The 22,899-nt window shown below is 48.0% G+C and overlaps 1 protein-coding gene across 3 annotated transcripts; it reads left to right on the top strand.

Annotated features, from left to right (window-relative positions):
• Positions 1-1,538: 1,538 nt before the first annotated feature.
• On the top strand, positions 1,539-22,522 carry LOC117869989 (zinc finger protein 3-like). Of its 3 annotated transcripts, none has more exons than XM_034757108.1 (10): positions 1,539-1,655; positions 2,411-2,497; positions 6,426-6,647; positions 7,388-7,410; positions 8,979-9,091; positions 9,390-9,422; positions 10,302-10,406; positions 12,115-12,203; positions 12,802-12,928; positions 19,873-22,522. In XM_034757108.1, the coding sequence occupies exons 1-10, from the start codon at positions 1,593-1,595 to the stop codon at positions 20,832-20,834; spliced, it is 1,824 nt and encodes a 607-aa protein (XP_034612999.1). In that variant the 5' UTR covers positions 1,539-1,592; the 3' UTR covers positions 20,835-22,522. The 3 variants fall into 3 exon arrangements, with proteins under 3 accessions (XP_034612999.1, XP_034612998.1, XP_034612997.1); XM_034757107.1 differs by having other exon boundaries at positions 8,976-9,091; positions 19,876-22,522; XM_034757106.1 differs by having other exon boundaries at positions 8,976-9,091.
• Positions 22,523-22,899: the final 377 nt, after the last annotated feature.

Raw genomic sequence — 22,899 nt, 5'->3', positions numbered from 1 at the left:
CAGGTGGGCTCTACCTGCTCTCCCTCTCCAGCCCAGAGCTCCCCCTGCTTCCCAGCAGGGCATCTGATATCACTAGCCCCAAGCCCTGCCTCTGTCCATTGTCTTCTCTCCAGGTAAACAGGGTTGCCTGGGCCTCTCTTCTGTCCTCTGGCCCCCTCTGGCTTGAACCAGCTGGTTAGGTTACTGGGGTCCTCTCTTTGCAGGCCATTGTCCTCCCACTGACTAGAACTGGGTGCAACTCCTGAGCTGGGCCTCTGGGTCACCAGGTCACCAGTCGCTGGGGTATTCATTCTCCAGGCCATTGGCTGGGGTCCCAAGTTCCCTCGCTGGTCCTCTGTAACGACAAACTCCCTCTCCCATCACCTCGTTAAACTAGTAACACTCAGGGAAACTGAGTCCTAACTCCCTGCATGCAAACCATTGGAAAAAACAAGAAAATCCCCCACTTCATCACATCCAGGAAATACCACACTGCTCTTCCAGGAAAAAAGACCCTGCCGCAGAAGAAACCATGTGACTGGAGTCATAGCTAAGGCTACAATTTAATCCTGGGTATTTTTAGCAAAAGTCAAGGACAGCTCATGGGCAAGAAACAAAAAATCATGGCCCCCCAACCTATACCATAAATACCCCTGATTGAATCTTGGGGCGGGGGGGTGGAAGCCCAGGGGGCCCACAACACCACCTGCTAGGTGGGGAGGGGGAAGCCCCAAAGAGCCCACTGTGCCACTGGGGAGGGGGAAGCCCTAGGGACCCACTGCCACTCTGGCCACTGCTGGGGGGGAACCCTGTGGAGCCTGTGGGGTAGGGCTCTGCTGGGGGGTTATTCCTTCCTTTAATTGCTGTGGAAGGGTAAACAGCGAGATAATTTGCTCCTCTTTTCTATGCGGAGCAAATAAAGGCCGGCTGAATTATTTCCAGGGGGCTGTAAGTAATAAAACACAATTGAGTAGAGAATGGTTTTGATCCATCAACCTCTGGGTTATGGACCCAGCACACTTCTGGTGCATGGTGTGATACTTGCAGGATCTATTCATAGGGCAGCCGAGTTTGCTGAGTAGGTTTTACTCCTGAGGGGTTTCTGCACCAAAAATAAAATAAAATAAAATTAAAATTAAAATTCTGTGCAGAATATTTTAAAATTCTGCAAATTGTATTTGTCAATAAATAAATGTGGAGGCTCCAGTATGGCAGTGGGAAGCACAGGCTACTGGATGCACGGAGATGGAAGATCACCCTGCAGCCCCCTCCCCCAGAACAAGAACTCAATGGTGAGGCTCCACCTCTCTGCTGCCTACTCCAGGGTCCAAAATGACATCTCCAACGCTGAACTGAAACGTGGTCGCTGCATTCTCAGCCGGGGTCTCCTTAGTCTAATGATTCAGCAAAACCAGCCCCTCCCCCCTGCTTTTCTCCTGGTAAGATCCAGCCAGTCTCCTGCCCCGCCCTCCACGCTGAGGAGGGTTCCCCGATTCCCCGAGTGTCACAAACCCCCTACGAGGTGGCCCGGCGGGGCAGGGGCAGGGCCAGGCCCGGGTAAGAGCCACCCCTTCCTGCCCAGCCCGCAGCTCCTTTGTGTCGGCAGCGGAGCCATGGCTGAGGCCGGGAATGCAGCGCGGAGGTTGCTCCAGCCCTGCAGCCCGCGAGGCAGCGCGGTAGGTCCGGGGGCGGGAGCAGGACCCGGGCGGGGGGCGGAGACACGCGTGGGGCGGACACGCTCCTGCCGGGAGGAGCCCGGCCCGGCTGCCTGGTTCGCCCCCTGCCCGGGTGGGTCCCCGAGCTCCCCGCGGCCGGAGAGGGGCTGCCCCGGGCTGCGGGGGGCGAGTGTCCCGGGCGGGGCAGAGCGGAGCAGCCCCTGCTGCGGGGCCGGGGCGACAGAGCCCGGGAGCGGCTGGGCCGGGAGCTGCAGGAGGGGCCCGGAGCGCGGCTCGGCTGCAGAGCTCGGAGCCCAGGCTGGGCCAGGGAGCGAGGAGTTGGGGGAGCTGGGGGAGTGGATCTGGGGTGTCAGAGCAGGGCTGTGGGGTGGGAGGAGCGGCTGGTGCTGGGGACTGTGGGGCTGCTGGGAGCTGAGAGTTTGGGATGTGCTGGGGGGTCAGGGCTGGGGATTGGGGGATGTTTGGGAGGCTCCATGTTCAGATCTGGCTCTGCGGGAGCTTTGGGGGCTGGAACTGGGGAAAGTGCGGTACTGTCTGAAGTTGGCTGCTTGGGATATGGGTGGGGCTGCACTCATGTCACTGCAGTCTGGGTCCCTGCGTTTCTTCCGGAAAAGCTGCTCCCTGTTTCACCCTCTCCTCTCAGTCTGAGTCCCAGCGACTGCACAGGAATCTGCAGGGCAGGATGGGCACTGAAATCTGACAGCTGGCAGGCCATTTGCAGCAGTTTCTAATCCTCCCTCCCCTGCTTCTTCCAGGAGATACCACAAAAGCATCTGGCCCCTCTGGGAAAAGAGAGAGAAGCAGCCAAAGCCGAGGAGGAGCGGCAAAGCGAGGAGCTGCTGGTAGGTGCCCAGAGTTCCCCGCCACTTAGGTTTGCCTGGCATAAGAATGACATGGTGAATGCAGGGCCCACCCTGCCAGCCTCAGCCAGAGAACCATCCCCACTGGAGCCCAGGGAGCCTGCAGGGTCAGATACATGGGTAACATGATGCCCTTAGGATGCAGGAGGCTGCTGGGCAGGAGAAGGTCAGTCTGTGTCTGCGGAACTATTAACTAAGGTTTGTAACCTGTCCTTTAAATCGGCTTCTGTACCCAAAGACTGGAAGTTAGCTAATGTAACGCCAATATTTAAAAAGGGCTCTAGAGGTGATCCCGGCAATTACAGACTGGTAAGTCTAACGTCGGTACCAGGCAAATTAATCAAAACAATAGTTAAGAATAAAATTGTCAGACACATAGAAAAACATAAAGTGTTGAGCAATAGTCAACATGGTTTCTGTAAAAGGAAATCGTGTCTTACTAATCTATTAGAGTTCTTTGAAGGGGTCAACAAACATGTGGACAAGGGGGATCCAGTGGACATAGTGTACTTAGATTTCCAGAAAGCCTTTGACCAGGTCCCTCACCAAAGGCTCTTACGTAAATTAAGCTATCATGGGATAAAAGGGAAGGTCCTTTCATGGATTGAGAACTGGTTAAAAGACCGGGAACAAAGGGTAGGAATTAATGGTAAATTCTCAGAATGGAGAGGGGTAACTAGTGGTGTTCCCCAAGGGTCAGTCCTTGGACCAATCCTATTCAACTTATAAATGATCTGGAGAAAGGGGTAAATACTGAGGTGGCAAAGTTTGCAGATGATACTAAACTGCTCAAGATAGTTAAGACCAAAGCAGATTGTGACAAACTTCAAAAAGATCTCACAAAACTAAGTGATTGGGCAACAAAATGGCAAATGAAATTTAATGTGGATAAATGTAAAGTAATGCACATTGGAAAAAATAATCCCAACTATACATACAATATGATGGGGGCTAATTTAGCTACAACAAGTCAGGAAAAATATCTTGGAGTCATCATGGATAGTTCTCTGAAGATGTCCATGCAGTGTGCGGAGGTGGTCAAAAAAGCAAACAGGATGTTAGGGATCATTAAAAAGGGGATAGAGAATAAGACAGAGAATATATTATTGCCCTTATATAAATCGATGGTACGCCCACATCTCGAATACTGCGTACAGATGTGGTCTCCTCATCTAAAAAAAGATATACTGGTACTAGACAAGGTTCAGAAAAGGGCAACTAAAATGATTAGGGGTTTGGAACGGGTCCCATATGAGGAGAGATTAAAGAGGCTAGGACTCTTCAGCTTGGAAAAGAGGAGACTAAGGGGGGATATGATAGAGGTATATAAAATCATGAGTGATGTGGAGAAAGTGGATAAAGAAAAGTTATTTACTTATTCCCATAATACAAGAACTAGGGGTCACCAAATTAAATTAATAGGCAGCAGGTTTAAAACAAATACAAGGAAGTTCTTCTTCACACAGCACACAGTCAACTTGTGTAACTCCTTACCTGAGGAGGTTGTGAAGGCTAGGACTATAACAGTGTTTAAAAGAGAACTGGATAAATTCATGAAGGTTAAGTCCATTAATGGCTATTAGCCAGGATGGGTAAGGAATGGTGTCCCTAGCCTCTGTTTGTCAGAGGATGGAGATGGATGGCAGGAGAGAGATCACTTGATCATTGCCTGTTAGGTCCACTCCCTCTGGGGCAGCTGGCATTGGCCACTGTCAGTAGACAGGATACTGGGCTAGATGGACCTTTGGTCTGACCCGGTATGGCTGTTCTTATGTGTTAGCTGCCCACAGGCCGTTGGGATGTCACAGTGACCAGGGATCCTTTCTAGCTCCAGGGCCGCCCGGGGGGGACAAGTGGGGCAATTTGCCCCGGGCCCCACAGGGGCCCCCACGAGAGTTTTTGGCGGGTCTTCGGCAGCAGGTCCTTCAGTGCCACCGAACACACCCGGAGCGAGTGAAGGACCCTCTGCCAAAGACCCAGAGCTTCTTCCACTCCAGGTCTTCGGCGGCAATTCGGCGGTGAGGGCTCCTTCCGCTCTGGGTCTTCGGCGGCAATTCAGCAGCGAGTCCTTCACTTGCTCCAGGACCCGCCGCCGAATTGCCCCGAAGACTCAGAGTGGAAGGACCCCAGCCCCCCTGAATCCACTGGGTGTCCCTGTCTAGCTCCTAGGGGGAATGGGGAGGAAGGAGATGACATGTGGGCTGCAGAGATGGAGGATTTCACTCAGTGCAAGTTGATGAGGTTTTGGGGAGAAGTGTCCCTCCTGTAGGTGATGTACAGCTCACCCCGAACCTGAGCCCTCCTCCCTTCCCGGGATAAATGAACTTCCCATCACTCAATGCAAGAGATCTTGTGTTCTGTTAAATAACTCTGCCACCTGTCCCGAGGCGCATTTATGATTTTCCCCAGTTACCGAGCAGATGAATTTCAATGTTAATAAATGCAAAGTAATGAACATTGGAAAACATAATATCAAATACACGTAAAATGATGGGGTCTAAATTAGCTGTTACCACTCAAGAAAGAGATTTTGGAGTCATTGTGGATAGTTCTCTGGAAACATCCACTCAATGTGCAACAGCAGGGCTGGCTTTAGCAGGTGCGGGGCCCCACGCCGGGACACGAATTGTCTTGTGCCCCCCCCCCCCAACTCCGCCCCGGCCCCGCCCCAACTCTGCCCCTCACTGCCCCATTGGATCCCTCACCAAATCCCCGCCCTGGCCCCACCCCAGCCCTGCCCCATTGGATCCCTCCCCAAATCCCCACCCTGGCCCCGCCTCTTCCCCAGCACGTCGCATTCCTCCTCCTCAACCCTCCCTCCCAGGCTTGCGCTGATCAGCTGTATGGCAGTGCAAGCAATGGAGGGAGGGGGGAGAAGCAGGACGCGGCTTTTTTTTTCTTTTTCCTCCACTCTGACGGCAGCCCTGGTCATTGCGGAGCCCTCTTAGGCGCGGGGCCCCATTCTGGGGAATCGGCCAAATTGGCTTAAAGTCGGCCCTGTGCAGCAGCAGTCAATAAAGTGAACAGAATGTTGGGAATCATTAAGAAAGGGATAGATAAGACAGAAAATATCATATTGCCTCTATATAAATCCATGGTATGCCCACATCTTGAATACTGTATGCAGATCTGGTCACCCCATCTCAAAAAAGATATATTGGAATTGGAAAAGGTACAGAAAATAGCAACAAAATGATGAAGGGACAGAACAGCTTCCGTATGAGGCAAGATTAATAAGACTGAGGCTATGGCTACACTACGCAACTTTTAGCAACATGGTTGTGCCTGTACAGCTGTGCTGCTAACAGGCGTGCAGTGTAGCTGCTGTTTGTTGGCAGGAGAGAAGTGCCAGTGTAGACAAAGCCTGAGACTGTTCAACTTGGAAAAAAGACGACTAAGGGGGGGATATGGTAGAGGTCTATAAAATCATGACTTGTGAGGTGAAAGTAAATAAGGAAGTGTTATTTACTCCTTCTCATAACACAGGAACTAGGAGTCACCCAGTGAAATGAATAGGCAGCAGGTTTAAAACAAACAGAAGGAAGTATTTCTTCACACAACACATAGTCAACCTGTGGAACTCCTTGCCAAAGGATGTTGTGAAGGCCAAGACACTTACTGGGTTCAAAAGAGAACTAGATAATTTCATGGAGGATAGGTCTATCAGTGGCTATTAGCCAGGATGGGCAGGGATGGTGTCCCTAGCCTCTGTTTGCTAGAAGCTGGGAATGGGCAACAGGGGATGGATCACTTGATCATCACCTGTTCTGTTCATTCCCTCTGGGGCACCTGGCATTGGCCACTGTCAAAAGACAGGGTACTGGGCTAGATGGACCATTGGTCTGACCCAGTATGTCCGTTCTTATGTTCTATGTTCCCCTGTTACCGAGCCGCCCTCTCCCTGTTGCAGAAACAGACAGAAGCCGAGAGGCAGAAGATCATCTGGGAGTGGAAGGAGCTGCAAGGGTTTCTGGAGGACCAGGAGCAGCGGCTGCTGTCCCGTCTGGAAGAGCTAGAGAGAGCCATTGTCCAGAGAAGGGATGAGGGCATCTGCAGCCTGTCCTGGGATATTTCCCTGTTCAGTGAGAGGGGAGGAGCGAAGGGACAGCAGCCACTGAGCCAACCCCTGCAGGTCAGACTGTTATTGCAATGATCATATACAGCGTTTCTATAGGCGCTTCTGAGCCCTAGACCCCAAAGCACTTTACAAAGTGGGGTCAGGGGCATTATCCCTATGGGACAATTGGGGAAAGTGAGGCAGAGGGAGGGGCAGAGCCCTGCCCAAGGTCACACAGTGAGTCTGGCAGCGGCTCCAGGGATGGGTCCTGGGAGTCCTGGATGCTGCAGCCCCAAGACCTTCTCTCCTTCTCTCCAGACTTGCATCTGAAGAAGTGAGGTTCTTACCCACGAAAGTTTATGCTCCCAGTACTTCTGTTAGTCTCAAAGGTGCCACAGGACCCTCTGTTGCTTTCTCCTGGAAATGTCTGTCTGCATTTGCACTTGCAGGGTGAAATCCCCTCCCCGCCATGCTGAGGTCCCGAGCCAGGCCTAAGGCCCCTCTCACTGCAGGTTAATGGGTTTAGTGGGGCCTTCTGGGTCTCTCAGCACTGGGGGGAATTTGATTCTCAATGCAGAGAAATATCTTCTGCCTGTAAAGTGCCAGGGGAGATTTCTGCAGGGGCGACCTGCCAGCAGGGATTACTGGGGCTGCATAGGGGAAAGTCCCTGGTAGGGGGTGGCAGCTGCTCTGGGAATGTAAACCTGAAATTCCTCTACTGCCCGAGGCTTCAATGGTGACTCTCCTGCAGAGCAGGAGGCCTCCCCACCCAGGGACACCCCCACTGACTGCCTCCTCTTTCTCTCCCTCTTTAGGCTGCTGGGCGCACTGGGGGCAGGTAAGTCCTGGGCTCCATTTCCCTCCCCCTCATGCAGGGCCGGCTCCAGGCACCAACCTGGCAAGCAGGTGCTTGGGGCAGCCACTCCGGAGGGGGGCAGCACGTCCAGCTATTCGGTGGCAATTCGGCGGATGGTCCCTCACTCCCACTCGGAGGGAAGGACCTCCCGCCGAATTGCCGCCGCAGATCGCGATCGTGGCTTTTTTTTTGGTTTGTTTTTTGGCTGATTGGGGCGGCCAAAACCCTGGAGCCGGCCCTGCCCTCATGGGTCGTTAGGTTTGATAACTACACTGAATAGGAAGCTGCCCCCTGCCCTTGGAGCTTGTGATTCTGTCTCCCCTAGTATCTGACTCAGGTATGAGAAGACCCATTACTGTCTGATCGCTGATGAGGTCACAGCAGGGCTGCTAGACACAGGGCCGATGGGACAGACCTGGCCTATCTCCTGGACTGATGCGGCCACGTCACATATTCAGAGGGCGCAGAATCTCAGCTTTCACGTTTTTTAAAGTGAGTTGCTGGCCCTCAGCACTTTCCCAGTGTAAACGGAGACAGTGTTGCCTTGCTGGGGCTGCCAGCAGCCTGAAGCCATAGCTCTGAGAGTGTGAACTCTCCTGTCCCCTGTTAATGTCATCGGGGTGTCAACTGAAATGGCAACACTTTGATGTCAACATTCAATGTTCCCTGGCTGATCACTTGAGCAGGTGGAACGGGGAGGGGGTGGGAGTGAAGCCTTTGTGGGGTGGGAATAGGGGGTTTCTGTGGGGAGGGAAGAACAGAGGAGAGACACAAGGACAAGGAACAAGAGAGAAATGGAGAAAGCAGGGTGGGAAAGGAAAGAAAACACAGGGAAGAACTAGTAGGGCCTCACAGTGGTGTCCGGGAGTGGGCTGTTTTCCTCCTGAGTGACACTGAGTGTGACAGACAAAGACTTCACAAAATAATAAGAAGTAAAATTTTATTTCCTATACGAAGGGCAGATTCTCCCCTTGTTCTTTGTACATGGGTGTCCCATGGAGAGCAGTGGGTGTTCTGCTGTGAATGGAGTAGGGCACAGAGTCCTAAACTGAGGCCCTGGGCCACTGACCATAACGGACAGTGCAATATGGCCCTCTCTGCCAAATGAGCTGGATGCTGCTTTAGCTGAAGGGCTTGAGGGTTTTGGTGTTTAAGGGCCCAGGTTCTTTCCCTGCTGAAGACCTGGGCTCTGTCTGTGGCCACTGTCAGCATGTAGGACCTGCCCACTCTTTGGTCTGTGTCTCCTCCCTTTCCACATAATCCCAGTGCTGGTGCTCCTTGTTACTGCAATAAACCAGCATGGGAGGTGGCTCTGCACCTCACAGAACCAGAGCGTCCCTGAGAAAGCTACAGAACAATGTCTCCATTCCTTGCTCTAGTGTCTCCCCACTTCCCATCTCTCTGGGGGGCACAGGGCTGAGGTGATTCACCATGACAATGACCATCTCAGGCTATAAAGCTCAGATTCAGGTTTCCTGGAGTTTGGGGGTTGCTGGGCTCAGGGTCTGGGGTTCAGGTCTATTTCTCACCCCTCCTCCTTTCCCTAGCAGGGAGGACAGAATGTTTCAGAAGCCAGAGCCGGCGTTTGCGCAGCTGGAGAAGAGACTCAGCGATTTCTCTCTGAAAAGTGCCATGCTGCAGGAGGTGCTGCTGGGATTCAAAGGTGAATTGGAGTGTGGGTGTGGCATCTCCTCTGGTTAGAGTGACCCTTGTCTTGGGGAGGAGTCAGGACTCTAGTGATGTCACTGACCCTGGGCTCCATCTCACAGCCCAGCTCAGCGAGTCACCCTTCCCCATGAAGCAGCCCTGTGGGACTGGCCCTGTCCGCAGCGGCTGTGTTATCGGCCTCTGATCTCTGGCACCATCTCGTAGTTAACAGCAGTTGCATTAATAAGCAATGGGGATTTCTCCATGAATGTGAGGGTTGAATTCTCACCTCTCCCATCTTCTCCTTCCCCTAGAGATGCTGCGACGGGTGCTGGGGAGTGACACAGGTACGTGTCTATCTCTGACTGGCCATGGGGAGATTTCAGACCAATAACCATGTTAACGACAGGGGATCGCAGCCTCCAGCACCTGGAAGCTGTGTAACAATGTGAAGCGATGTTACTTTGTTCTTGCACCACTATATTTTCAACTGACTTGTCTCTTAAATATTTTAGCTCATCAATATCATGTAAGCATTTAAAGTGTTTCGCAATTTTTTTAGTATTCATTAATTTTTTTTGCTTTTACTTTCTTTAATTATTGCATTTTTTACTGACCATTAATTTTAGGAATTTTATCTTGCAGTTTTAATTGCAGTAATATTAATAGTGTTTTCAATTAAATTTATGTAGTCTGATTTTAAAGCTTTTTTTTTTTTTTTTAAAGACCACTAAGGTCTTTGACAACGTTTCCTGTTTTTGAGTGGCTGCTTGATACTTTTAAAAATAAAATATAAAGGCTGAGCTTTTTTTTAAATGTATTTATTTGAAAGTTTGTTAGTATAGTTAGTTTTTTGGCTTTTTAAAAAAAATATATAGACTTTTTTTGTTGTGACTTTTTAAATTTGTAATGTACTCACATTTTTAACTTATAATTATTTTAGTGCACTGTTTACCTCTTGTGACACAGGTTGTAGCTGATTTTTACACTTTAAATAAATAAAACCGCTATTAGTATCTAATTTTGTTAAAACAACAATTCAATATTTCTTTTTTGCATAACCTGCACTTCTTTAAGAATGCAACATTTGTTTGGTTCTTTTAATTAACTTTTTGCTCTAAACTTTTTTTTATGCTTGCATTATGCCTTAAATTAATTTATATTTCTTGGAATGATTTTATTAATTTAAGATAGAATCTTAATTCTCCCCCCCAATACATTCCTAGCCATCCCGATGATGATTAATTTCTGGGAAACATCCTCAGCAGAATTATTTGAAGGTGTTGCATTGGAGAGTAAAGGTACAGAGGCAGTGGCTTGTGAGAAACAGGGTAAGTTTCATTACTAATCCTGTTCTTAAAAAGAGGAGTCTTTTTAGAAATTTTTTTCAACTTACAAGCACTGAGAGACTTTAAGAAAGTCACTAATCACAGGAGCAATGGGTCTCTTTGGAACATATTTTAAATGACAAGCCCTTACAGCCTTTATGAGAAACAGGATAGAACTATGGTCAACGTTAAGTGCAAATTAATAGTCATGCATCATGAGGAGAAAGAGGAGGGAATACAAGTTAAAATATAATGAAAAAAAGCCTTTCAGAAAGGAAATATATCAGTTTACTAGCAGTGTTGCCATGTCAGGGGTGAGGTGGGAGATGATTTTCTTCTCCCCCCCCCCTCAATCTCTTTTTAAAAGCCCCAAAAGGACTAAAAGTGGGTGGCATAGTTTATTTTTTATTATTTTGTTTACTTAATTTACAATTAAATCCATGTCCTTAAGGCCAAATTTGGCAGAGGTAACTTTGTTCCCAGGTTTTCTTGTTCACCAAGCATAGATCTTAGTACTGGCCCTGAACGACATTAGCCCCCTTTTGTTTGGACTAATTATATTTTCTGTAGTTGGTCTTCTTGCACCTGTGCATGGCCTTCATGGCTGAAAATAATTTAACCTACTTTTCATCACCTTGTTGCTGTAAGGTATTGTAAGATCTTATGAACTTTCGTCTTCTTTTTACAGTGAAGTAAGGCAGAGAGTTCAAAATGTGGGTGTTATTGGAATTAACAGTTCCCAGGGTTGGTCCATATATGCCATAGCACTTGGCTCATTCATGCTTTGTCCGCGTACAATGTAGCACTCTCTTCCCATGCGTAGTCAATGATGACACAAAATAATGATCTAGGCTGGTGTTTCTCAGGTGGTAGTTTGTGACCCCTGAGGGCTCAGGAAAGGCAGTAAGGAGACTGTGAGATGTTGAGTGTTTCATTATGATCTAAAGCAAAGAAAATCTCACTCCCCTGTTCATTGTGGTCAAGTGTTCTCTGTCAGCCTCTTGAAATATACAAGTTATATATAGACTCAGCATGGATACATGTTTTATTCTTTTTTAGTAAATGTTCAAGGGTGAGAAAAAAATTGACTTCCAATCAGTGGTACTTATTTCAGCTGTGAAATTAGGCAGTTTACAGCTGTGCACAGTAACCCTTTCATTCCCTGTATCACAGCCAGTGAGACTGAAATCCCTTCGGTGGTTAGTAGAGATGGGGACGAGGCAGAAAGTTTGGATCCAAACCGGAATTCAGTGCTGTCAGCAATCACAGGAGAGCAAAGGAACCCAGGGATCATTGGTCACTAAGTCTCCCAGGCAGAGGGAGGGGTGAGGGTGAAAGAGAAGACAGAAAATGAAGGAGAAATAAGTGTGGGGTGGGAAGGTCACAAGCTCCCAAACCTGCCCACATCCAGTCATAAAGTCTAAGGCCAGAAGGTACAATTGGATCATCTGGTCTGACCTCGTGTCTAGCATTGGCTGTAAACAGCACCCAGCACCCACCCACTAAACCAACAGCTGGAGTGAGACCAAAATCTTGCAGCCCAGTGGAGACTAGGAGGGGTTGAGTCTGGGCTGTGATCAAGTGATGGAATATTTTCCCAGCATGCGAGTCAGAAACACCTTGTGCAGGGAAAGGGCCAGGGCAAATCATGATGTGACAGGAACTAAACATACTTCTGAAATCTTTCCTGTCACCTTTCTCACCCTGACAGGTGGCAGAGTAACGCCCACCTTTGGCTCCAGATTGTCCCAGCCTCCCACGGGACAGGGACGGGAAATGGCTGTAGTGGAGCCAGTCCAGGTAGGGATTATTGCGGGGTTGCTAGTGGCTTCCTCCTGGAGGGAGAGGGGCAGGAAATACTGAGGGCCTGGGATCTTTGGGGGAGTTTAGTCTGGAGGTGGGAGGGGGGCAGGAAATACCCAGGGTGGAGAAAGGGAGGGGGACAAGGCGTGTGACAAACTTGTTGGGAATTGTTTAACCCAAGTCCTGGATTCCGGGAACAGATTCATGGGGTTTGGGGGAGGAAATTACCCTATTTGTGGGTGGGGGAACCCTGGACAGCGTGGGGAAAACGTATCAGCTTCCTAATGCAAGAACATAAACCTACTCGCCAGAGGCTGCTATGAGATATAAAGGTGCGGAAAGGTTACTCACCAGTGAGGTGTAGAGTAGCTTGTAGGTGTGTGTTGAATGAGAAGACCCTTCCCCCTCTGTCTGCTGGGGGGGACTAGGGGATCTCTATCTCCCCTCCTGTTTTGCTTGCCGGCTGCTCTGAGGGTGGGACTCTGCCGATTGTGAGCCTGCCAGAGCTTCCATTTGATTGACTTCTCTCCCTCCATGAATAGTGGGGCTGTGAGTGGGGCAGCAGGTACTGAGTGTTGGACACTTCCTCTTTCAGGGGCCAGTGACCTTCGAGGAGGTGGCTGTGTATTTCACCAGGGAAGAGTGGGCTCTGCTGGACCCCCGTCAAAGAGCCCTCTGCAGAGACATCATGCAGGAGAACTATGAGAATGTGACCTTGCTCGGTAGGAATTCCTATGCCCTCGGTTATTAGAAGGAGAAATCAAGAGTTAAGGTTCATGCCACTCCCACAATGCCATCTCTACTCTGCCCTGTCTCAGCAGCAGCCCATTGAGTGCATTGAAATGGGGCAGACGAGGTCCCTCAGGGTTCACATGCACCTCCCTTCATATCACAGTCACAGCTCTGCCAAGCTGCTCCAACTACTCCCTTCACCATCCAGTTACAGCTACAGCTGACCCACTGCACACAGCTTGAGGGCATGCCAATAAATGCTGGTATTCACATCTGTGAACACAACATAGTCCTTCATATCTATTGTAGAATCATAGATTTTTATGGCCAGAAAGGGCTATTAGGTCATCTAGTCTGACCTTCTGTATAACACAGGTCATAGAATTTCATCCAGTTACTGCTGTACTGAGCTGAATACCTTGTGTTGGACTAAATCCTCCCCCAGAAAGGCATCCACTCTGACTTGAAGACTTCAAGAAATGGAGAAACCTCCACTTCCTTTGTTAGTTTGTTAATCTTTGCACCAACCTTACTGAGCCATTCCCAGTGGCTAGTGCCAGCTGCAGGGCTAGGGGCAGAGTTAAGGTTGCATTTTAGGGATAGTGTGTATATTAACTCTTCCTTTTCTGGTTTTCAGAGGTTTAAGTTTAGCCACCACCCACCTAGTGGAAAGGCATGCAGCAGAACTGGGCAGCCTGTACATTTACATAGTTTATGGGTATTTGATTCTCATTTATTTAATAGACTTTTCAGCACTCTGTGTCTGCATGAGGATTTTGCCAGCATAATTATGTCAATTAAGGATGTGCTTTTTCACATCCCTAACAAACAGAGCTCTGCTGACAAAACTTTGCGGCTCAGAAGAGGCCAGAGTCTGCAAGTGGATTTTAAAACGCTTTAAAATATTGCTCTCAGCCCTGAAATTTTGGAATCAGGGGGAAACATCTAAGAGGAACTCCTTCAGAATGCAAGCAAAATGCACAATACACATAGTCTGAAAGTTAACAGTGGTACGGCTCCAACTCAGATGAATGACTGTAGCTCAGAGGCAGTGGCCACAGCATGTCCTCTTGACCCAACCAACCAATGACTGCGAGAGCAGTGTGAGGTTCCTATTCAGGAGTTCTTGGGGGGGGGGGGGGGGGGGAAGGAGAACAGGGAGCAGTGGAAGGGGAGAGTACTGGGGAGCTAGTGCTTGTGGGGTGCCACAAGGTAGGGCAGGCTGAGTGTAGTGGGAGGAAAGGGATAGGTATGTGGAAGACTGGAGGGTATCAGGGAGGGATGGGTACCAGGGAAGGAAGAGGAAGTGAGGAATCAGAGACAGAATCTCCTGGGAAACAGGGAGTGTGGTGGTTTGGGGGAATGGAAGACTGGGAATGGAGAAAAGGGGGTGGAGGTCCCAGCAGTGGTGCTGTTGGAGAGGGAGGATTGGGTAGGCGATCTGGAATACTTGGAAGTGAAAAAGACTGAGGATATTGGGAAGGGGATGGGGAGTGGTCACTCCAAGGAGTAGGAAGGATCTGGTGGCAGTGGGAAGGGAAGGTTTCAGGGAGGCAGATATTTGGAGCTCTCCACTGAGAATATCCTTGCCAAAGTCTCTAATGAGTTCTCCCTAAGCAAAGCTCAGAACCAGTACTCCATCCTTATTCTTCTTGACCTGTCAGCCACCTTTCATACCACTGACCATGGTCGTCTTCTTGACATCTTGTCTTCTTCCTGGCTTTCCTCCTAACTCTGAAACTACTTCTTCAGTGTGTCCTTAGGAAGATCATCCTCACCCCCTCTCCAGTTTTCTGTGGGGGTTCTACAGGGCTCAGTCCTTGGTCACTTCCTCTGCACTTTATCTCTGGGAAATCTCACTCATAAACACAAATTCAGCTACTGTCTGTATACTGATGAATCACAGATCTTCCGCACTACTCCTAACCTGTCACCTTCTGTCCAAACTGAAATCTCAGCCTCCCTCTGATGCCATCAACTCAAGCTCAACAGTTCAAATGTTGATAACAGAGCTCTTAATCCCCCAAATCATCCCCCCCACTTAATTTCTTGCTGTTCACCCCAGAATTAGCTGATAGAATCTCAGAGCCTCTGGCAATATTTGCAAATTCAGATAACAGGAGAGGTCCCAGAAGATTGGAGAAAGGCTAACAGTGCCCATCTTTACAAAGGGGAAAAAGGAGGAGCTGGGGAACTATAGACTAGTCAGCCTGACCTCAATACCAGGAAAGCTACTGGAGCAATGTATAAAACATTCAATTTGCGAATACCTGGAGGATGAAGGGGTAATCGGTAGCAGCCAGCATGGATTTACTAAGAACGTAACATGACAAACCAGCTTGATATTGTTCTTTGATAGGGTGACTGGTTTGGTGGATAAAATAGACCTGGACTTCAGAAAGTCTTTTGACACAGTCCCATGAGTAAGCTGGAGAAATGCGGGTTCAATGGAACTCCCATTAAGTGGATATATAATTGGTTACACATCCTCAAGCAAAGAGTAACTATTAATGGAATGTTGTCAGATTGGAGGGATTTCTCAAATGGGGTTTCACAGGGATCTATTTTGGGTCTGATATTTAACATAAGAACGGCCGTATCGGGTCAGACCAAAGGTCCATCTTGCCCAGTATCCTGTCTACCGACAGTGGCCAATGCCAGGTGCCCCAGAGGGAGTGGACCTAACAGGCAATGATCAAGTGATCTCTCTCCTGCCATCCATCTCCATCCTCTGACAAACAGAGGCTACATCTTCATTAATGACCTGGATGTAAGAACAGAGAGCATACTGATCAAATTTGCAGATGACACAAAGCTGTGGGGAGTTGTCAACACTTTGGAGGATAGAGCAAAACTTCAAAGGGATTGTGATAAATTGGCGAACTGGGCTATAAGCAACAATGAAATTCAACTAAGACAAGTGTAAGGTGCTAAGTTCGGGAAGAAAAACCCAGTGCACAAATACGGAATGGGGGGTAACTGGGATGGCAGCAGCACTGCTGAGAAGGATCTGGGAGTTGTGGTGGATCACACCCTCAACGTGAGGTCAACAGTGTGATGATGATGCAAAAAAGAAGCAAATGCATTAACAGAAGAATAGCATGCAAATCACAAGTGGTTATAGTGCTGCTCTACTCAGCATTGGTTAGGCCTCAGGGGCAGTCCTGGGTCCAGTTTTGGTCACCTGTGACTAGATAGGATGTAGAGAAACTGGAAAGAATCCAGAGGCAAGTGACAAAGATGATCAAAGGGATGGAATGCAAACCAGTGAGCAAAGGCTGATGGAACTGGATGTTTTTAGTTTGGAAAAAAGAGTTAAGAGGGAGGGATATGATAGCGGTCTTCGAATACTCGAAAGACTTTGTAAGTGTGTGTGGCTATCCCTCCTGGTCTATCTCTGAGGGAGGCCAGGCCTCCTCACTGTCATGCTCTTAGCACTGCAATCAGTTAAGGGGAATTAGCAGTCTTCAAAGCTCAGGCCACTTGATCCAGGCTGAGCAATAGTTAATCTATGGTGCCCAGCCCTCAGGTAGGACTGGCCACCAACAGTCAGCGCTCTGGCCTGCAATCAGGGCAGAGCTGCAAAGTCTCAAAGCCCAGGCCCTCAGGCAGGGCGGGACATCAAACAATTAGGGGCTTTGCCCAGGGCGAGCACCAAACAGTCTAGGGCTCAGGCAGGGGCAAGCACCAAACAGTCTAGCGTCCTAGCTCAGCGGACGGTAGACCAACACAGACCTCCTGGCCAAAGATGGGGTGGCAGGAGGTAGGGGGACACTGGCCCACCTGACTCCACTGGGTCCCAGCCCCGGGCCCTAACAGTGGCAGTGTAGTCCACCACTGGATCAGCGGGGATCCGCCCACAACACACTGACTTAATGTCAGGCCAGCACTCAACCAGACGATGGTCTAGTTTCCCTGGGCTACTTTCTACAATCCCCAGGGTTTGGTATCTCTGGCCTCCATTTCCCCAGGGTCGGTGGTCTGTGGCAGCCCCATCAGCTTGTTGGCACCTCGACTGGCTGGTGACCCTGGGAGCTCTGGCCAGTACTCTGGCGGCTGCCCCAGCAGGTCCTCGGTGTCCCGCTCCGGCAGCGGGTGTTAAGCGTCTGTCTCCCTCGGCAGCTCCAGCCCAACTGAGCTGCAAGTCCCTCCTTTTGTAGTTCCGCTTCCTGTCCTGCCCCTCAGCTTCCGGAGGGCTGGAGGTGGCTTTCCTGGCTCTGTAGCCCAATAGGCGGGTTGTGATCCCTGCTGCTGTTCCTCACTACAGGCTGCCACAGAGGGCAGGACAAGAAGGAGTGGGTTCAAACTACAGCACAGCAGGTTTAGATTAAATCTCAGGAAAAAACTTCCTAACTGGAAGAACAGTAGGACAATGGAACAGACGCCTAGGGAGGTGGGGGAAGGTTATTCACTTGAGGTTTTCAAAAGGAGGTTGGAGCCATCTGTCTTGGGTGGTTTAGTCACAGCAAATCGTGCACCTTGGCAGGGGGTTAGATTACATGACCTTTGTGGTCTCTTTTAACTCTATGATTCTATGGGGAACTGGGGTTCGCCCTTGGAAAAGCTAAAGCTAGCATGTCGCCCATTAAGGGTATGTCTGCACTGCGTCTGTGAGCTGCCTCCCAGCCAGAGTCCATGCTGACTCACTACAAATAATGGTGTAAGCGCTGTCAGTTGGGCTGTAGCTTGGGTTCTAAAGCCAGGGCTTGAGGGGGGGTGTGGGCTGGATGGTCTGAGCTCCATCAAAGCAATGTCTCCACAGCCATTTTTAATGCACTAGCGGGAGACCCAGCATGGAAAGTGGCCGACTCCCTGATGCACCTTAGACATACCCTAAAGAGGGCGGTCCCAAGGTAGACTGTATGAATGCTAGGTCATCTAACTCCCTGTAAATCCATGACCTAGCCCCGTCCCTTGGCACCCTGTCACCATGCCTTAGTGGGTCACAACTGAGGATGCCAAATTCAGGATGAACTGGTGAGAAATACGTCAAACACAACCCAAAACTAGTGGCTATTCTTTTATAAGATAGACCAAACCAGTCACAAAAGTAAACTCCTGTTTCACCACACTGGCTAACAAGAAAACATAAAGGCAGTTTTCTCAGGCATTCCAGTTCTTATACCACCACCAAAAACACTGGATTCAGAGATGAGTGGTTCTTTACAACCAGTGTCATTAAATAATAAGTTCTTCTGATCCCAAAGGGCCAACCACTCCCAGATCAATATACAACTTAGATCTTACCCAAAAATCACACTGGGGCCAATCCTTTAGTATCTAAAATCTAAAGGTTTATTCATAAAAAGAAAGAAAGGTGAGAGTTAAAATTGTCTAAGGGAATCAATTACATACAGTAATGGCAAAGTTATTGGTTCAGGCTTGTAGCAGTGATGGAATAAACTGCTGGTTTAAGTCAAGTCTCTGGAGTACATCCATATCTTGGATGGGTCATTCAGTCCTTTGTTCAGAGCTTCGGTCTGTAGCAAAGTTCCTCAAGAGGTAAGAAGCAGGATTGAAGACAACGTGGAGGTGTTTTCTGGGCCTTTTATAGCTTTTGCCATGTGGAGGGCATCCCATTGTTCTTACTGTGGAAAATTACAGCAACAAGCTGGAGTTTGGAGTCACAGGGACAAGTCCCATGTTCATGCCCAATTTCCCTCAGTCATTGCAGGAAGCCATTACCTATATTCCAGACAGCACATTTACATGACAGTCCACTCAGTGTAGATGGGCTTCTCCCATGGTCCATTGTCAATCAAGTGTTTCTTGATGAACCACTTAATTTCAACAATCCCTCCAAGATGTGCTAGCTAGCTACCTTGTGGGCATTACCCTGTTATGCTTATAAGAAGCACACAAGATCTTTTTCAGGGGAAAAGGAAATACACCGCGTTTATTGAAGATACAACAATTAGCATATGCATTCAATCACACACCACACACACATACACTGTCCCGCCAGTCGATGTTATAGTTAACAGTCCAGAGTCTGGATCAACCTAGTGGCCATTTAGATTCATCACGGGAAGGGAGGAGCTGGGTTCGGTCGGTCGCGACACGATGGTCCTGGGAAGTCTTGGCAGGATGAACCCAAAGTTTCATGGCAAGGCACCCTGTTTATATAGTGATTTTCCTTCATTGGGACCAATGAGTTTTGCACCATCTTGCTGTGATGAATTGATCTTCAACGAGTGCTTTTTTTCTTAAATTGTCCTTCTCATCCTTTATCTTGTTCTTTCATCAAGTTCCTCAGAGAGTTGTCCCATGCTGGTTTTAATCACAGTTATCTTGTCCCCACTGGTAGGTGCCTGTCTCATCTTTAGAGTCGTCAATCTGTCCTCCTCAGACATTTCAATAGGGGTGTACTGCAGCCTCCTGGTGCCCTTACGTCTGTCTCCAGTTCCTCGCTCGTACATCTGGTTCAGCAATTGCCTTCACACTTACCTCTTAACACATACATTTCTCATTCACACACAAAACAGAATTAATTTACACAGAACATTTTGAACAGAAACATCAAATTGCAATGCAAAAGAAAACAATCATGGCATTCTTGTACTTATTTGAAAATGCTAAACCTACAACAAATTGGTGACCCTCAAAGGTCTGTTTCTGCCTTGAAATCAGTCCAGACACAGATTCTGGCTGATGTATTTCTACTCATTGGCCCATTAGTCTATTCCTTTCTGTTATTCAGAAAGGGTGGCTGGCAGGATATGATCAGATCATACACTAATACATTTAATTCATGCTACATTATTATCCTTCATTCTAAATTATATAAAATACAAACATAAAATCCTACTATTACATTTGGGGGAAGAGTTTTGTGAAGTTCAGTTCCTGGTTTTTCTTTGACCTCTCTCCAGCACTTGTTTTGGTTTGGCCTTCCCCTTTCCATCCCTGTTTGAGGTTTCTGTCTCAATCACTGCAGGTGATGCAATGGTATGTGACAAAGAGGAACAGAATTCTCAGCAGGAAAATGTTGAGCAAGTGGATAAACACAGAGAATTATCGCAAAGACCAAAAAGGAATGTGTCCAGGAGTCATGACCAGGGAAAATCCTGTGAGATTCAGCACAGACCAGAAAGAGAGAAGGGAAACCAGCCAGGGGAGAAAGTGGGTAAATTTATTTCCTGTTGGGGAACTCAGAAGGACATCAAGGAAACCACAACCCAGCAGGAAATCCTCATGGAAAAGAGAAAAAATACATGCACTGAGTGTGGGATAAACTTACATGACTACTCAGCCCTTATAAAGCATCAGAAAATACACACAGGTGAGAAACCCTGTGAATACAGTGAGTATGGAAAAAACTTCACTCGCAGATCAGGCCTTTTTCTCCATCAGAGAATCCACATGGGGGCAAGGCCCTATGAATGCACTGAGTGTGGAAAATGCTTCGCTAAGAGCTCAGCCCTTTCTGAACATCAGAGAATCCATACAGGGGAGAGACCCTATGAATGCAGTGAGTGTGGGAAAAACTTTACTCACAGAACAGGCCTTTTTCTCCATCAGAGAATCCACACAGGGGAGAGGCCCTATGAATGCTGTGAATGTGGGAAAACCTTCAATCGCAGTTCGCACCTTAATAGGCATCGGAGAATCCACACAGGGGAGACACCCTATGAATGCAGTGAGTGTGGGAAAAACTTCACTCGCAGATCAGGCCTTTCTGAACATCAGAGAATCCACACAGGGGAGAGGCCCTATGAATGCAGTGAGTGTGGAAAATGCTTCACTAACAACTCAGCCCTTTCTAAACATCAGAGAATCCATACAGGAGAGAGACCCTATGAAAGCAGTGAGTGTGGGAATACCTTCTCTTGGGACTCGACCCATGTTAGCCATCAGAGAATCTGCAAGGGAGATCAACACCATAAAAACCTCTAGGGCTACCAATACTTTTTTTAAAAATACTTTTCCTGATTCCTACATAACTTTTAAAGCTGCTTGAACTGTTTGCAGCACCGTTATCCCTCGGCTTCTCCAGATGAGTGGGCCATTTTTGCCTTTTGCAGTTTGCCCTGTTTTGAGGTGGACCTATTTGTACTTTCTATTGTCCCATGGGTAATTCGAGTGTGCCCTTCGTATCAGGAACCAGGGAGCATCATATTTATACCATTCCTCCTATTGCAAAGTTATTGTTAGTCACCAATGATACAAATTGTATTATTGTCAGTTGTTCTCGCGTTGCTCTGGGTTTTGCTGAAGAGCAGTTATATTGGGAACTTTTCAAATTATATGTAAATGAAGAGAAGCAGGGGCCTGAAAAAATGTCATTTCAGCCTCTGTGACACTGGAAGGAGATGGAGTAACTCAGAGATTCCCTCCTTCCCCATCACCGCAGAACTCTTACCTTTTGTCTGAGCCATGAAGAGTTTAACTTCATCACATTCTATCCATCCACTTCTCAAAGTGTCATGTGATGAAGCTTTCTCTGTTGTCGGAGATGATGCTTTGACTTCTTTAATCCTATATCAGAGTCACCATGACTGGAGATGAAAGTATCAAAGACCTGGGAGGGGAATTCAAATGAATCCCAAACACAATGTGATCATTTGGAGTTTAAATCCCAGGTTCCATCTATTGGCGAAGCCACTTCTGGCAAAGTGGCTGTTTTTTCCCACCATTATGGAGATACTAATTTACTGAAAACATTGTAAATAACATAACTGACTTTTGAGATAGTGCTGAGTGAAGCAGGTTTGAATGGATCAGAGGAGAATGTGATGGGAGAATCTCTTGTCCTGATTCTGAGTCATCAGCTGTAACCTGCTCTGGAATTTCACTTGACACTTCCATTGTCATGTATTCTATTTCTTTGTGATGTGAGTTTCTATCTTTCCTGAAGGCTGTTTGGTCATCCAATTGAACATTAGTTCAGTTTGATAGGATGTAGCTCAGATTTATTGGAGAATTTAAAACAAATGACCATTTGCTAAAGTCATCATTTCTCACTTCAGCTTTGCTTTCCCCCACCCCTCCATGTAACATGGAGAAAGTTCAAGTGCAGTTCTGTCATCAGGAGAGAACTCTCCAATGTACTGCACCTGCTAACAAAGAAACAGCAGTGATTTAAAATCTCCACTCGGAAATGGTGAACAACAGCAGAACCCTAACTAACTGAAGGAAGTGCATATGATCCTAGTGTAGTTCAATTGTTTAAGTCAATGTTGTCTCAGATGATCTGGGGAGAGAATTCCACAGTAAGTGGTTTTTAAAGAAAGCAAAATGCCCATGTATTTGGTTCCTAAAGGATTTGTAACCCAGGCCCCACAGAAGATCTCTCCTAGCTAATCCTATGGTATCTGAGATGCCCTTCATGACACAGATGTTGAGGAAATAGAAGTGGGGGTTTTGTTGAATTTATCCTTTGTAGTTGCTAAAAATGTGTATAAAATGAAATCAATGTTGGAAATCTAATAGCTTCAGAAAAATATGTATTTTTGAATAGAAACTTCAGGTCTGGTAACTAACAGAGATTTGGATCCAGCCCTTTATCCTGTCCCTTGCCTGGAACTGTGCCAGCAAATTAAAGAAAAACTGGGCATGTTTTGGGAAGCCATTCCTCACTAACACTGCTGAGATTTTGAGTGGTTTGTAAAGGATTCTACTTCAGAGAACTGTAAATTTATCCTAACCAAGGCCAAAGATTTGGAAAGAACGGGGGTTAAAAGAGTCCACACCCAGTTCTTGCTTTCCACCCCAGTAAAGGAAGTTATGGTGACCAACGGCCCAAGGAAAATTGTTTGTACAACTCCACTTCCGAATGAAGGGGGGTAGGCTCCGGTTGGGAGTGAGGAGCAGTGTGTATAGGAGGGGCTGTGGGTTGGGTCTGAGGGGCACTGGGAATAGAGGGGACATGGGTTCAGGTTGAAGAGCATCCTCATTTGGGGATCTAGCAGGACAGGGGAAGGCAGCAGGTGATTCTAATTCCTTAGGGATATTTTGTGTG

The sequence above is a fragment of the Trachemys scripta genome, chromosome 25, assembly GCF_013100865.1.
Source record: "Trachemys scripta elegans isolate TJP31775 chromosome 25, CAS_Tse_1.0, whole genome shotgun sequence".
Lineage (NCBI taxonomy): Eukaryota > Metazoa > Chordata > Testudines > Emydidae > Trachemys > Trachemys scripta.
Note: the sequence above shows the minus strand (reverse complement) of the source record. Positions and strands in the feature narration are given on the sequence as shown.

What these genes read in the sequence shown, in the direction of transcription:
- LOC117869989 (XM_034757106.1), top strand. Translation starts at nt 1,593, where the DNA reads ATGGCTGAGGCCGGGAATGCAGCGCGGAGGTTGCTCCAGCCCTGCAGC. An exon ending in GCAGCCCGCGAGGCAGCGCG is followed by an intron (nt 1,656 to 2,410) that starts GTAGGTCCGGGG and finishes TGCTTCTTCCAG; the next exon opens with GAGATACCACAAAAGCATCT. An exon ending in CTGTAGTGGAGCCAGTCCAG is followed by an intron (nt 12,204 to 12,801) that starts GTAGGGATTATT and finishes TTCCTCTTTCAG; the next exon opens with GGGCCAGTGACCTTCGAGGA.